Source organism: Parasteatoda tepidariorum, chromosome 3 (genome assembly GCF_982258835.1).
Source record: "Parasteatoda tepidariorum strain Cologne lab strain chromosome 3, Ptep-v5.0, whole genome shotgun sequence".
Taxonomy (NCBI): Eukaryota; Metazoa; Arthropoda; class Arachnida; order Araneae; family Theridiidae; genus Parasteatoda; species Parasteatoda tepidariorum.
Genome location: NC_141757.1, coordinates 17,293,276 through 17,310,692, shown reverse-complemented (window position 1 = coordinate 17,310,692; position 17,417 = coordinate 17,293,276). Strand labels below are relative to the sequence as shown.

Genomic DNA, 17,417 nt, shown 5'->3' with positions numbered 1-17,417 from the left:
TTAAACTCTAAACACTTTTTCATTTTTGCATATTTTTCAAATATTTTCTTGCATAACGATTGCAACTATTCTGTGCCTTCATTCCCTTACATCTTATCTAATTTTTAATTGACTAATTTAATTTTTTTTCTCTCTCTCTCTCCAAATTTCTCAGTCGCCAGTATGCCCAAAAAACCTGCTAGTGACTACTCTAGAAACATTCCTCAGTCTTGTGATACTTTTGTAGTTTTTCCTCCGAGCACAGCCTTCAACAGTGTTGTTTTCGGGAAAAATTCCGATCGACCAAAAGGGGAAGTACAAGAAGTTGTGTATTTCCCTGCAGAAAATCATGAATCTGGAACCCAAGTTCAGGTAATTTATGTTCTATATTAAAATAAATAAATTAATTAAATACATACCGAATGTTCCGCAATGCATACTCTCCAACCAGGGCGGAAAAGTGCAAAAACTAGTAAGAAAATCATTTCATTACAGATTGTTTTCGGCAAGATTGAAATATCTACGACTATCAAGATTTTTTAAAAATAATTATGACATATTTGTGGGGCTGTTTTTTCACTCTGGAGAAAGTAGTCCTAGTGATGAATAATTTATTTTTTAGAATAATAAAAGCTTATTTTACTCAACCCGAAAGCCCTATCAATGAACTGGTTTTTTACCAGTCTGTTCCGTCTCTTCTTCATGCCTGTCTTCAACTGCCACAGAACTTTTAGAATTTTAGAAAATATTTTTTTCTATTTGTTAAGGTAGGCATTAACATTTTAATAAATTAGAATTAAAAGAATTTTGTCCATCACAATATATGAATAACACTGGGGTACAAATTATTTGCTGCATTTATGCAGGTACTTGAGCTTACCTAATTCGGGTGTGGGGATTACACATCTGAAATAAGTTTTGCTCCAAAAGCTAATTTTTTTTTTTTTTTTAAAATTATATTTTTTCTTTGACTGAAAGTACAAATTTATGAAGAACGTATTGGTTTATATACATACATAGGCACTTGTTTGCTCCTTTGAAAATAATATTAAAGACAAAAAAACATGCGACTTTAACGTATTGCATCATTAACTAAAATGTATTATCGCCTTCTTTCAACCATACACCTCACGTAACAGAGAAGTGGGGACACTTTGTATTCACTTGAGTGAATTTTAAGTAATCCCGATTAGGAATATGTTATTAAATTGCATAAAAACTTTAGCTTGTAGAGAGAAGCCGATTGTAGATTTGAAATCAGCGAAACGATTCTTTTTAAAATCTCATGCAACAGAAAAAAAAATGTTTCCCAATGTAATTTAAGCAGATATGTAGGAGATTAGATGGACTAATGCTTGGTTCCTAATCCATTTATAATCCTCCCACCCCCTTCAAAAACTCCAAAATATTTATAGTTTGTCTACGGTAAGAACTCCCCCCCCCCACAAAGTCTGAGGCCGTCTGCTGCTACGGAAACAAGAATAGCACATTTCAGGGAGGGTAGTCCTAGGCAATGAACCCACACCCCTACTTGAAACAGTTATACCTCGTTAGTCACCGCCACGGGTCCAGATGAATGGTTAGGGGAGCTCTTATTTTAGACAAACTATACATTATATATTTGTCTTTACAGATTTTGTTAATTTCTTACCATTATTAAAAAAATTAATTAACAAAAGCAAAAAAAAATTTTGATTTACCAATGTCTTCATAGTTTTTTTTTGTTGTTGTTATATTAACAAACTAGTTATTTAAGTGAAAGAATTTACATACTAAAATATTAAAAAAAATATGTTAGTATAGCAAACTAGTGTGTTATTAACTTAATAATCTGCTTAATGAGATGTCTGAGATTGTTTTTTTGTTTTTGGTTTTTTACACTTGAAAAGATAAAACACGAGTCACTTCAAACTTTCAGTCGATTTCTTTTAGTCGTTTTCATTTATAGCCCAAATGAGAAGCCTGACTCGCAAAAATAAGTTTACACAAATAGAAACATTGCACTGATAACTTTTTTTTTCCACTCTTGGATAAAACTTGCTCATTGAAAACCAAAATTCCGTGACTCTTCAAACAAGTCTTGCTTGCGGATTATTTTTTAACCCAAGAAATTCATTTTACTTTAACTTTTCAGTGAATAAAATACACAGATTTCCAATAAAATTTTACTTCTCATTCGAAATTTCTTCCATTAAAATTTTTTGCCTTAGATCACTAATTAAAAAAAATAATTTTCAAAAATCTCAAATGTTAGAGGTTATGTTAATAACCACCTTTCATATATATTTTTAAGATTTCTCATCAAAAAAGTAAATAACTATACACAAAAGAGGTTTTCCTGATGAATCGCTAACAAGTAGGACGAGATTTTAAACATCTAAACTTGTTTGATTACCTGAGAAAACTTACACGGTGTGATAGACGATTGTTAAAAATTCATCTGAAATTTGATCCGCCAATCAAACTGGATTTGCTAATTTTAATCCCCCTGAAGCATTGATTATTTGGATTTTAATAACGTTATTGTTTTTACTAGGCTAAATATTGATTTGTATTTCATTGTTTAGCATAGTTTTTTACTTCATTTTTATCATGAATTCGAAAAATATGTGAAAAGGGTGAATATATGACAATAGAATACTCTGCAATTGTTTTACTTATTCAAAAAATTCACAGTGTGTTACGATGTGTATTTTCAGTGCACTTACATAGCCATACCCCAAGCTGAGCACACTCATGCAGTAATCTTGAGCAAGCCGGCATGGATGTGGGGTGCGGAGATGGGCGCAAACGATGCCAATGTCTGCATAGGGAACGAGGCTGTCTTTACTAAACTAAATGCAGATGATGATATTGAAGAAAGGCTACTGGGAATGGACTTAGTGAGGTAAATACATGCTCTTTACTAGCCTTTAAATATGATACAACAAATTAGGTTGTTGTTTCTAATGTCACTTGCCAATATCAGCAAGTCTGCTTGGTGAAACCAGGCGAAATTAAGTATAACTTTAATAAAAATAAATAAGTTTAAAAAAACATAAATAATAATAATAAGAGTAGATTTTTACTAAGAAATAAATTTAATTGGTTTACAAAATATGCTTTTCACAGGTGCAAACGCTTATTGAAATTGCCAGCAATGGGCTGCAAGTCAGCGGTTGGAAAGATTCCTTTCCTTGATGTGAAGCCCTTTACCATCCAACCAGCTCATATTTCCCAAAACGATATGGTCTGTTGGCGTTTCAAGCACCTCAGCAATCGTTGAACAACCCCAAAACCCGAAAATTGGTCAGGGTATGGGGATGAAAATTGAGCAAGCGGTAAAGCACTTCTGGTTTTTGTGGATTGCGGTTTTAAATTAAATAAAGAAATGTACCAATCGGACATTCTAAACGCTGTTGTACTTCCATGGGCGAAAAAGCACTTAGGCAATGTAAATTGTATTTTTCAATAAGACTTTGCACCAGCTTACAAGACTAAAAAGACACAAGAGTGTTAGAAGGCGCATTTTCCGGACATGACATTGTCTAAAAATAGGCTACCGTACATTCAGATCTCAATCCTACGGTATGGATTAAAGAAAATGGTCCATTTAGGAGTCTAGAGCTTGCACTGAACCACACAAAAGCTTGTACTCTCTAGTTCAATTGCTTCAGCTGGCATGGGTAGATTAAGGGTAGAATACATACTGCCCATTGTTTAAAATATTAATAAGCTGCTGCGTCACTGCAAAGGACAACCACTTTGAAACTAATTAAATTAACATATTAGTAAAAGTCTACTCGTATTATTATTTGTTATATTTAATTTATTTACTTATATTTTAACAAAATTCTTGTTAGTCCGTTTGTTTCCGTTTCTTGTCACCCTGTATATATTATATATTGTATTGAAGGGTCCGAGAGCATTTACCTCTATTGTGCTTGTATAGTTACTTAATAATAGTTCAGTGAATAAATTGGGTTACATTCACATGACTCGATACTTACTATGCAAATAGGCATTAAAAAGAAATAAGCAAAAAAGTATTGTTAATGTATGAATCTATTATAAAATGCAATTTAATTTTTTTCCCTATAAATATAGATTGGGTCTTGAGAGAGCGAGTTCGGCAAGGGAAGCTGTCGACGTCATAACTAGCCTCTTGGAAGAGCATGGCCAAGGAGGGCCTTGTTCCGATACGAAGACTGATTTCACTTACCATAATAGCTTCCTAATAGCAGATCATAAAGAAGCTTGGGTCTTAGAAACAGCTGGAAAACTGTGGGCAGCTGAACAAGTAACTAGTTAGTGTTCTTTACCATGTAATTTCTGAAAGATTTTTTTAAAAATTAATATTTAAAGAAATAACAATTATTTAGCTTTGATATCATATATGCACGTTAAAAATCTTGAGATCTACAAGAGTTGTAGAAATTTCATTTCCTTAGAATATTTTGATAAGAGTAAATATGGCCTTTCAGCAATCATGGTCTTACGGTCTGTCAATTACGAGAGGAGACTTAAACCTAACTTGAAATCGTCCCTGAGTGCTTATTTCAAAACTGTTTAGCAGTAAGCAATTTTTCAACTTAGACATCTACCAATTCTAGAACATTAACTTTAGAGACTTACGTTCTTGAATCGGCATAGATGAAAACTGCCAGGCATAGATGATTCTCAAAACTGTCAAACAGTAAGCAACTTTTGAATTTAAGACATCTGCCAATTCAAGAACTCTAATCTTAGAGATTTATGTTCTTGAATTGGCATGGATGAAAACTGTCAGACAGTAAGCAACTTTTCAATTTAAGACGTCTGCCAATTCAACTTTAGAGACTTATATTTTTGAATTGGCACAGATGAAAATAGCCAGGCTTAGATGTTAGATGAATCTCAAAATTGCCAGGCAGTAAGCAACTTTTCAATGTAAGATATCTGCGATTGAAAAACATTAACTTTAGAAACTAATGCTCTTGGATTTGCATAGATGTTATAAAAATTTGGTATGCCGTTGCACTCTAGGTTTACTTTTATAAAAATGTTTCTAAAACATGAACGTTAAAGGCAAAAAATAAATAAACAAATGAAATAAAACGAAGTTACTTATAGTATGGAATAACTAGAGTAAGTAATAGGAAATCAAGATTCGGCCTTTATTAGTAGGTAATATACCGCCTACACAGCTCAAAACATTGAGTTTTGAAGAAAAAAAATTATTATTTTTATTCATATTTTTTACATTTTAGACATTTAATTGACATTAAAAGCTATAGATGTTTAAAATTTGGGGTATAATGTTTATTCCCTCCCAAGTCGTGACGTCTCGTTACTTAGCAATTTAGCCTCATAATGCTTACGCATTCTTTCAGGCGGCTGTAGAAATATATCGAATACTCTCTCTATTGAAACGAAGATTGATTTAATGAGTAAAGATCTGAAGGAGCATGCACAATCCAACGGATTTTGGGATCCAAGTCAAGGGGATTTCAATTTTGCGGCTGCCTATGGAAATCCTAACGACAGTGCGACGCAACGATACACCAAAGGAAGAGAACTACTCGAAAATTTAGCAGCATCAGGTATTTTTTTTTACCATTTATTTGCTTTTAAATAAACTGAAATTTGTTATTTTTATTCTATTTAAAAGTACTTTCAAGAACAGTTTATATTGTTCTTTAATCATCGCCCTCAATTAGGATTCTTGCCGAAAAAAGTCGTTGGAATATATATATAAATAGAGAACAGCATTTTTAGTTCCTGCTAGGTAGTTAAGCTATCCCCTCTGCAGAGAGTTAAAATTGTGAAAGCTTGTCTTTGGATCATTATCAGGGATGTTTCCCAGATCGTCTCCAATAGCCCTTCGTGTAGCTCTAGTGCAGTGTTTCACAAACTGATGACTTTAGTGTACCCTTTCTAAATTTTTCGTTAAGCTGTGTACTACTAATAAAAAAATGAACGTATTTTTTACTATAAAAAATTGCACTAAGTTAAAAATCACAACTGGCTGTTGATACCACTAATTATTAACTGTTAACTCTGCAAAAAAACAACCAATAAAAAAGTACGTAATCATAAATTTTCATGGCTAGCTTTATTTTTAAATAAAATTTTTTGAAATTTCCGTTTGTTGCAAGATATTTCGCATAAGAACGCGTACCCTCGCTAAACTGTTCCCGTATCCCTGGGGGTACGCTTCAGTGGCGTACGCAAGGGAGGGGTTTAAACACCCCCCTTGAGCTCAGACAAAATGGCAAAAATAAAAATTTTAGCAGAAATTATGCGAGCTATTATTTTTTAAGACTATATATTTTTATCTGCCTTATGCCTACTTTTTTTTCTCACGGTATTTCTCAGAATACTGAAAAAACATTTACTATAATAGGGTTGTACTTTTGAAACCAAATTCACGTGATACTGTTACGGACTGGTTCCTTTCTGTCCTACCAGTATAGTTTTCGAGACTATCTGTCATTCGCGAGGTCTTTACGCGATGATTCTGGAATCCTAGACGTTCTGTCGTCTTTGAGACAATTCGAGAATTTTGAAGATGTGGTGAAAAATTATATAAAAGGGGGAACGGAGTACAGTGAACGTCCTAAAAAGACCAAAGGGAAGCAACCGACCAAGATCACCGACAAAGCCACAAGACTGCTCCTCATCTTCAAGGAGATGCAAGAGCTACTCCAGAACGCCGAACTTGTGACTATGCTCCAATCCCTCATTTCCGATGTCTCAGCCTAACCTAACAGGACATTTCCTTTGCCATGTACCGACCACAGCCCCTGTGATCTTTTCTTTTCTTTACAGAGTCCACCTCTCCTAGGAGTGGAAATTGACTGAACCAACATCATCGACTCTGAATAGCGACGAATCGGTTAAAGCCGCTACGCGGCTGTGCACCGAGATACTTCTAATGTTCAGTGGAGTTAGTCAGACTAAGAGTTTTCACTGCCGCTTGTCTTTCAGAGCTTGTCGCTAAATCTGTTTTGATTTATCTCAACAAAAAGTTCATTCAATCGCCGAACCCGTCGTCGCCACTATTTCGACTAGTGAAGAAATCAGTAACAATACCATTGGAGATACTGTGCTCGTTGAAGTTTTTCATTCAAGCTCGAAACTTTGAGATCGTAGCATAGCGGATATTTCTGTACCAATCCATATATATATTTGCTGTTCTTGAATCTTCAGGATGTCAAAACGCAAGAATTTAACAATTTTTAATTATTTTGAGAAAAAACCGCGACCTGAAATTAGTGAAACTAGTACCAATGTAAGTTTTTCTGTTGTACAGAAATGTGATACTTCCGTTGAAGAAAACGTTTCTAGCATAACAAAATCTGATGAATGTGAAAGTGGCCCTCAAAGTGTTACTTCCCACCCATATGACATTGTACTTTATTTAGAAGATATTACATTATGTTCTTAAACTTAAAAAATAAAAACAAAATTTAACTAAACAATGTTGTCTAAATAAAAAGTCAAAATTGTCTAGCTGTCTAAATTTGGGAAATAATAGTGCTTTATTGCAGACTCGAATATCTTTTAGTAGTTTCAGAAAACTATGAACACCCCCCTTGAAAAAATTCTGCGTACGCCACTGGTACGCTTACCACACTTTGGGAAACACTGCTCTAGTGCGACGTAAATGAATTACTACTACAACTACACTCCTTTTCTTTAAAAATATTTGTTCAATTGTACATTTAAGTTTAATTGTTATTAGCCATTTATGTTAATTAAATTTTAAACTGGTTATGTAAAATTATTTCTGTAGTTACACCTAAAACGCTTTAAAGTTTTAATGACTTTGTATGTATAACTCCTTTTATGTCTTATTTATGTGCAACTCCTTAACTTTTTGAGTTGCTTTGTAGGAGTCGCAACCGTTAAAGATGACTTTATACAATCAGTAATCCAAAATTTCAAACTTTATTTAATCCTACGCTAACCCAAAGTGTACACTTCCTTTCCTTCATTTTTTCAACGGTGTATTAAAAGTAGTTATTTTGGAATCCCTATTTTTTAGGTGTTAGTCATTATTTTTTAATGAGAAAAAAAAATAAAAGTTTTTTACGAGATTGTGATAACTATGAATAACATACCATGTTTTATGTACCATAAAAAATAGTGACCAAATTTTACCAGTTTATAATCGTTTTCAGGTGAAGCAAATATTTTTAGTGACAAAATAGATAAGTTACGCATTTATATTCGCCTAGTACGTCACTCTAGATGTGAAGCTAAAGATAAAAAAGAAAAACTACATTTACTTAATCACCAATTACTTACCACGTTTCTCTTTTGATTCAGTTTTTCTCTTCAATTTTCGATTGATTATCACTATCTTTCAGTAACAGATTTATTTGCAAAATCATTTGAGGACTAGAAATTGTAAAAGGTAAAACTCAAAAAAGAAAATTTTTCAGGAGAGTCGAAGACTGAAAAACAGTTGCATCTAGTACTCAAGGCATTCTCCATTTTACTCCTTCGAGTTCATAGCCAACAACACCTTACATATTATGCAACATACCTTACGCTTAGTTTTTAAATACCTTCCTTATGTTATTTTATTTTCCTTTATAACCGGCTTTGTACAGCCGTCTCAATTCTGAGTTTACAACTGTCAATGTTCAATTCCGCAGCCTTGTAATTTTGAACCCAATCCGTAAGACAGGGAAACTCCTGGCTCAAGTATTGGGAGAAATTTACCTTCGTGAAGGACTTTTTGATGGAACTAACCCACATTTGCGTCACCTGGAGAGGAAAACCACTGAAACCTCTCATTGTTAGCCTCTTGACAAGGAGACTCTAACCTATGATCCAACTACTACTGACGATATTTCACATCAGCACTGTGGTCGGTGCAAGCAGGATGCGGAATTCGTATCAACTAGTCATCAGTGGGATTCGAACCTGGTTCATCCCATTGGAAGGCGAATTCGCTATCCCCTGAGCAGCCACGGCTCTCTCTTAGCTATTTTTATAAACGCCGTAGCCTTGTAAGTTTGAACCCAATCTCGAAGACAAGGAAACTCCTGGATCAAGCATTGGGAAAAATTTGCCTTCGTGGAGGACTTTTTGATGGAACTAAACCAAATTTGCATTACACGGAGAGGAAAACATCCCATGGTTAGCCTGACGGCAAGGGAAGTCTAACCCATGATCCGTCTATCACTGAGGATATTTTATGTCAGCATTGTGGTTGGTGCAAGCCAGATGTGGAATTCGTATCGACCAGCCATCCCTGGGATTCGAACCCGGTTTATCTCATTGAAAGGGGTATGCTCTATCCCCTGAACTATAAAGGCTTCTCTTAACTATCGTCATTTTTATCGCAAATTATTCGTTATTTTTAGAGTTATTATCGTTAACTTTATGAAGTTATTTTTATGTGAACAAAATGCCAAGCGTCTTATCACTGAGAGCTAATGGCACATTGTTCCAGTGTGATCTTTCTACTGGACTATTACTATTATAAGTGTGACTATTACAACTGGAGTTCGCACTTTGGACTTTCTATACTTTGTTTAGCTTGGTCTTTAGGATATTTGGTACTTCGGTCGTAATTGTTAAAAACTTTATCTAAAATATCTGATATTAATTTCCTACCGTTCGATTTCTTCCTTTCATATAGTTTTGCTATTAATAATTACTTTTCAATTGCAGGTGAATTTAGTACTATTTCCATGTTTGATGTTTTAAGAGACTGTGATAGTGGAATCTGCCGAGGATTAGATCACGAATTTCCTACAGCAGCTTCTCAGGTACTTTAATATGCTTTTAACGGTTACAAATAATGCACTCGGTGCTCGGTAATAACCTTCCTTAAAATTCATTTTCAGAATCATCGTCGAAAATAAAATAAAAAGCTATTTATAGTATGGTTCTCAAACTGATTTTTACTAAAGGTTGATAAAACACTTACTCAGGTTGTGTTGAATAAAATAATTGTGTTAAATACTAATAATTGAATATATAATATAATTCAATTGTGTTGAATACTAAGAGCGATTTTTTTATATTTTTTTTTGTAGAATTGGAATGAGTTTTCCGTTGGTTTATCCAAAGTAAGAACTCCCCTAGTCATTCGTAGGGACCCGTGACTGTGGTGACGACGTATAAATGTTTCAAGTAGGGGTGTGGACGGTCCCTGTTTAGGACAGGTTTTGACTCGGGTCGGTGAAAGAAAAGGGATCTTTTTCTTCTGCCTCTGTGTTAGCCCTGGAGGGAAGAGAAACTACCCTGCCTGAAATGCGCTATTCTTGTTTCCATAGCAGCAGACGGCCTCAGACTTTGTAGTGGGGGGGGGAGTTCTTACCGTAGACAAACTATACCTCCTTTCCCTTTCAAAAATTATTTTAATTTTTTTTCACTTTCGCCAATAGGGCACCGGAGAGCCGTGATGGCTCACGGGATAGAGCGTTCGCCTTCCAATGAGGTGAACCGGAGTTCGATCCCGGCAATGGCTGGTCGATACGAATTCCGCATCCTTCTTGCACCGACCACAGTGCTGACGTGAAATATCCTCAGTGGTAAACGTATCATGGGTTAGAGTTCCCTTGCCGTCACGCTAACTGTGGGAGGTTTTTGTGGTCTTTCTCTCCACGTAAAGTAATTGCGGGTTAGTTCCATCAAAGAAGTCCTTCACGAAGGTAAATTTCTCCCAATACTTGATCCAGTAGTTTCCTTGTTTTCTGGATTGGGTTCAAAATTACAAGCCTACGGAGTTGAACATTAGTAGTCGTAAATCCAAAAATTGTGTCGGCTGTTCAACGACGGTTACAAAATAAAATAGGGCACTGGACCCATGTCGGTGGTTTGATCCCCGCAAAGTACGTTAGATCTGTCGATGCACGTTAATCTGTCGAGTCGTAAAATCCTCCATGTTCCCATAACATATCACTGAACCAGGAGTTTCTTTGCCTTCTGGATTGGGTTCAAAATTGCAAGGTTACGGAGTTAAACATTAGTAGTCGTAATCCCAAAATTGTGTCGGCTGTTAAACGACGGATTTAAAATAAAGCGTAATCGATGAGTTAAATGTTATTGTCTTTAAACATTTTGAAATTTTTTCACCGTTAAGCAATACTATAGATTGATAGTTTGTATTGATTTTCACTAAAAATACTAATTGATTTTTCTTTTAGGTATCTGTTTTACCAAATCCTGATACTCAAAGATCTTCTTGTCACTGGTTTACGGGTACTCCTGATCCAGCACATTCAGTATTTAAACCTTTTGTGTTCTGCTCATCTAATAGAATTTCACGCCATATTGTATCACCTACTTATCCTGATAACGAAGATCCAGCTAAGGTATTTGCTAGCTTTGAAAATAAGTATGTCCAAAAGAAAAATAACATTAAAGTTATCCCAGATAGCAAAATAAGGTTTATTCACTCAGTAAAATCCTTTTAATATAAACTTAAAAAAGTTTGTTTTGTGGTTTACGTGTAAGCCTTCTAACCTTAAACCGAGATCTGTGACAATCTGCTCTATTCTACGTACATTACCCTAATCCAAAACCTTGGAAAACAACCTTCTATATAAAACCCTTAAATCGAGGTTAACTTAGGGTTTTCAAGCGTGAAAAATTCTTGAATAAAGCTGGTCTCAAGGTGAAAATAATCTTATATCTAGGTAATTACAAGGTTTCTTTTCTCAACGTCTCGTATGCTCAGCTAAAAATCCACCTTGTCATGAAATTTTAATGGACAATGCAATTTGATCACATGGCTAGTGTGACGTCAGCTAAAACGTCATTATGGACCTAAGTGACAATACCTTTTAAAAAAATAATTTTTAATCCTTTTAGGATGAAAGGTTCGGAACTGCAATATTTATGCTTTATTGAAAAAAGGTTTTTAGTACAAACATTTTCGAGACAATTAAAAGAAAATTCCGAGACACGGTTGCCGCAAGGTTACATGCTTTCTGGGAGTTTAACTATATTTTACTGTTCGATAAAATATTTTATAGTTTTTTTCTTTTTGTGTTCATTCATTTTTAATTTGTCCGCAATATCTTGTATTTGTGTAAAAAATTGTAATATTTGTGTGAAAAATAGATTTTTAAAAAAGTCCTATGGCTAATTAAAAATAGGGTTAGACTATAAAATAGGGTGCGCCTTGGATTGATTACTGTAACTTGGAGTTTATACTATAGGTAAAAAATGGTCCATTTTCTTATTTCTATCTAAACTAAAACTCAGTAGAGCAACAGCCCATAGAGGGTCAAGGCCTACTGTGCCCATCTCAGTTTTCTTGACCTTGGGCTCTGGGGTGTAGGAGCAGATGTTCCGGTCAGGTGGTCAGCCGAACACGGAACCCCCAGTGTCTTGTTCCACGTCCCTTGGTACACATTTATCGACCCACTAATGGGATGAAAGGCTAAGTCAACCTTGCCCGGCCCGAACCCAGGACCTGCGGCACGGTAGCGCGAAGTGCTACCACTCAGCCACCGGGCGTCTCTTATTTCTATCACGATTTCTTCTAATATTCCAATACTTGACCCAGGAATTCGATATACAGGAACAGGATTTCTTCTCGGTAAATGTTGACTTTCAACCCATCATAGACTGCTACAGGCATTTAGCAATTCTCTAATTATGTTAGATAAAGGAACTCTAGTAGCGGTAGGGGAATAATGGAAAGAGATTTTAGAACTAATTTTAAAGAAATAATGCTTGTAACATATTAGATATAATGACAAATCTTTCTTCTTAACAGATCAAGCCAAGATTCCAAACCCAAGTGAATAGAAATCACACCCTTTATACCAAACACCAAAAAGCTTATCCCATTCTTACAAGTGATAATCCAAAGGGGAAAGAAGTTATCTCAGTTCTGAGAAGTCTAGAGACACAGTGCGTCAAAGACATGGAGAGCTTCGTCGAAAATTTCACATCCGACAAGGCCAAAGAAGTCGAAGACCTTTTCAAGGATCTGGTCGAATCTGAAATAAAGTTCTACTTCATCAAGTAAATGATTCCACTTCACAGAAGGGGAACAAAATAATTCGATGTGCGATCATAGTGACAAGGCCTTCTTATTACATTTAGTTTGCAATTTAGTATACTACTTACATAAAAGACTTCCTCGTATGTAATAAGACTATTTAGCTTGGCTATGCGCGGTGTTACCATATTGCAAAATGGCTAAATGGGGCTTTTTTCTAATGTTCTACGAGAAGTTAACATTGCATGAAAATCGAATGTGCAACACTTAGCAGGACTACTTTTTGAGAAAAAGAAACGAATGCTTGTTTGATTATGCTGATGCGATATTTTTCATACTTTTTTTTAATGTGTGACGAGTTGTAAATAAATTGGCATCGCACTTAGTTTTTCTTATTAGCTAGGAATGAATTATCTGATGTGGAATAAGTAATAAAAAATTTAAAGTTTTTGTCCACTTCAGCACCTTTTGTCTTTTCCAGTCAGTTAATGATATTCAAGTTTTAGTCTCTGCAATATTTTTTTTTAACGAAGTTCTTAGTTTTGTAAAACATTCCTTTATATTCACTTGCATACTGTTTCTGTTCTATTATTTACGATAAATAACTTTATTTTTTATCATTTTCTGTACCAAAGATAATATTAGTGAGTTTTTTCATTACCAGGTAACTAGACTAAAATACATATTAGTATTTAAGCAAGGCAGCTGACAATTATTTAAAAATAAATTAGTGCATATATTTAGATATGATCTAAAATGTTTTTTTTTTTATTCATTTAAAAGATAGTATTTTCTTGAAAAGTTTATTAAAAATATAATCTAATTATAAAGTATATATAACTTTATTGCTTTTGAATAAGTTTATTTATTTGTAATTGTGAATAAAAATTTGTTTAGTTTATTAAAAAAATGGGAAATTTTTACAAGGCAATTAAAAGCTGTAAATTGTTTAAAACTGAATTATTTAAAATTAGATCAAAATGAATTTCGAGAATTTCTTATGATAATTTTAAGGTTGGAAAATCAGGTGAAGAGGCATTTCGGTTATTAGTTTTGTTTGAAATTGCATTGCGTTTTAATAATTTCGTTTGTATTTAATTAATATTTTGCGCTTTCAATCACCAAAAAAAAAAATTTATACAACATTTTAGTACTAGTTAATGGTTATTAAACCACTATTGCATACATTTTCTTACTCTGGTTACAAACTAAAGGAGCGAGTTCGAAAACTAGCTGAAAGTGGATTCCTCTCAATTTGATTGTGTGGCCTGACGCCTGTCTGCTGTTCAGCTATCTCGAGAACTTCTCCTAACTGAAAGTCTGAGGTTGTCTGTTACTATGGAAACAAAAATAAAACCATTTCGAATGGGAGAGAAGGGAAGAAATGGCATAACTCTTCCAATCTAAAACAATATGAAACAAAACACCCAACACCCCTATTCAAAGCGACTTATCCTCGCTACCTCAGTGCCAACAGGCAAGTCTGATGTCTGGAAGAATTCTCGTGGTAGTCGGACAGTAAGTTATTAAGAACATTAGACTTGATTCTTTACTATTATGTTTCTCAACGTGATCGAAATGATAAAAATTATTTGTCATGTTGGACAGATTCGAGCATTAACAAAAATAAACTTTTTTATAATACCTTCTTCTTTGCTTTGTTTAAGCATTAGAAAACTAAAAATATTTATAATAATGAGACATAAAATTATCACTTTTAAATAATTCAACCAGATAATTATAGTGACTTGCGTGACAAGTCTCTATTCAAATATGAAGTATACGATTTTCTTTTAAATTAAAAAAAATTTGAATGACATATAAAATTTTTCTTACATTTTACTCACTTTCTAGTCATTTATGGAAATACTTATTAATTTCCCTTGCATCCACTATGTTCCTTATGTGCTATTTGATGTTTCTACATTCCTATTTTAAAATTAAATTTTGCTCACTGTTAAATGCATGTATGTACTTGCGAAATTTATATTTCAATAAATAAATTTAAATACAACAATCATCAGTCAACGAACTTCAAGCTAAAATGAAGGAAAAAGTTATAAATTTGCTTTTACTGTACTAACTTTCAAATATCTACTGTAAAGAAAATAATGTGATTTTCTTAAGTATTATGTTCATTTTGTTCTATCACTATTATGTACTCATACAAATCAATTTTGATTTACTTAAGATCAAATAAATACTCATTTTGAGTGATGTGTTGGGTCTACATTTAACTCTGTGTATTTTGATGCAAAAATCTGGGGTCATTCATTTTCTATAAGGGCATTTCTCAAAAGTTTCGAACAATAACATTAAGACACAGTGGGGTTCTCCAAAAAATCGCATTCAGTCTAGTCTGTCGCCATTTGGCTAATTTGTTGCTTATTGCTAGAGCAAGCAAGAGATCTACTCAAACAAACATTCGTTTGTCAAAACAACAAGTTCAAGATAATAATAATAATGATGATAAAAAAATGATTAACAAGTTTATGTAATTACTCTATATGCATATATATATATAAATGCATGTATGCAGAATTAATAACATGCTTCCAAACTAATCAAACTTCAAATCACAAAGAATAATATAAAATTTTATATTTATTTAAAACAAATAGATATAATATATAAAAATAAGCAAACGTAAATGAGTTGATGACGTGAGTAATAATTTCATAACAAAAAATAGCAACACTAACATAGAAAAGTCAGAAAATATGCAAGATTTTGTTAATTAATACATTGTTATTCAGCAAACAAATTAAAAAAATACCATTGTAAAACATACCATGTAATTTTAGCTGCATAAACATAATAATTGCATTATTATGATTGTTAAATATTACTATAAATTCACAAAAAGTTTGTTAAGATATATATATATAACTGCAAAATCAGGATTTGTAATTTTGAAAACTCTAAAATATTCATTGTTTAAAAATAAAAATTCACTACTCTTTCTTCTTTCAAACATTTAAAATTATTAGGCCATGGTAATTTTTTTCAAAAGTTTTACTTAGGACAGCCATATATAAAATTGAAACATATATTGAGAGCAAAAAAATATATCACATAATGCATGAGAATTTTTTTTAAACAAAAAAGCACTGACATTACTAACATATTAAAAAAAATTAAAGAGAATTTTTTTTTTTCACAGAGAGAATCAATATCATTTCTTCATAAGATAAATCTATTATTATCTAATCTTATAAAGAGTTATGTTTTTTTAAATTTAGAGCAAGGAAAAAAATTCAATCAAGACACAGGGTTGTTTACAACAGCGGTTCCCAAATGGTGTTCTGCGGAAAAAAAAGAGCTTACAATTTTTAAATCAGTAATAATTTTTTAAACTTGTAATTATATTTATATCAAAACAGTAATTTTTTTGATGGTTTGGTTATTTTAATGAAATTATTTATAATGTGAATATTATAGTAGTGAGTAGAAAAAAGAAATGGCAAACTTTATAACATTATTATGAAAATAGTATTTCTCTTTGAACTTTTCAAAATAAAATTAACCAATTCTTGAATAACTAATAATGTTTCTCTGATAACTATTCTCAACGTTTTTTCGAGTTCTTTTTCAAAAACCATAATTCAGCTTATTTTATTCATTTTCAGTTTATGCATGCCACCCCCCCCCCCAAAAAAAAAAACAGCTTCAAAACTAGACTAGATGCCACTCCAGGCTTGTGAATTTGACTATTTGACATAAAACCTATTATTTTAAGAGTTTTATTGATAATATGATAATGGAAAAAAATATCATTCTTCCCATTGAATATTAACAAAATGCTTGGTAGTTTTTCTTTGGTCAATATGGTCATGGCCCAATAAATTTTAATTATATGTTTGGGTTTTGCCAAAAGATGCTCGATCATTTAGGGTTCTGTAGCCATAAAAAAATTGGGAACTGCTGGTCTTCAACATAGCTTAGAAGCGTCACAACAAGTATACTATAATAACAAGCAAAGAGCTGCAAAGATTCTAATATATATATACTCAAATGCATTTATGTTTATAAATTAAATCTTGTTAATAATATAAGCATTGGGTGCTGAAAAATAAAATACATTATATATAACATAAAAAGATTTTAAATGTTAAGAAATAGGATTTTTTTAAAAGGAGATCAAAATAAAGAGTATGGTAGTCAAACACATTCAGGTTTATAAATTATACCAATTGAAAAAACTAATATGGCAGGTTTTAAAAAACCCCACATAAACTGCATAATGAATAGTAGGTAAATATATTTTAAATGTCGAAAAAAAGTTCATTAAAACTTTAAAAACGAATCCTAATTACAACATAACCTTTTTAAACATATTTTTTAAATATTATCAGCAGACAATAATGGTATAGAACAAAAATATAAAAAAAAATTTCAAAAATTATGTTATATACAATATATGTTATATACAATACAAAGGAAGTATATTGATAACTTATCAATAATCAATAACATAAACAATCTCAACAGCTAAAATGAT

General features: G+C 32.8%; 1 protein-coding gene across 1 annotated transcript in view; it reads left to right on the top strand.

The window, feature by feature from the left end:
• The window catches only part of LOC107436231 (secernin-3), a 58,540-nt gene extending 43,407 nt beyond the window's left edge, over positions 1–15,133 (top strand). Inside the window, exons 2-8 of the mRNA XM_043051042.3 lie at positions 146–351; positions 2,679–2,866; positions 4,066–4,265; positions 5,331–5,540; positions 9,628–9,725; positions 11,109–11,276; positions 12,689–15,133. Coding sequence (XP_042906976.2) covers positions 163–351; positions 2,679–2,866; positions 4,066–4,265; positions 5,331–5,540; positions 9,628–9,725; positions 11,109–11,276; positions 12,689–12,943 — 1,308 coding nt within the window. The 5' untranslated portion in view covers positions 146–162 and the 3' untranslated portion in view covers positions 12,944–15,133. The remainder of the gene's footprint in view (positions 1–145; positions 352–2,678; positions 2,867–4,065; positions 4,266–5,330; positions 5,541–9,627; positions 9,726–11,108; positions 11,277–12,688) is intronic.
• The last annotated feature ends 2,284 nt before the right edge of the window (positions 15,134–17,417 follow it).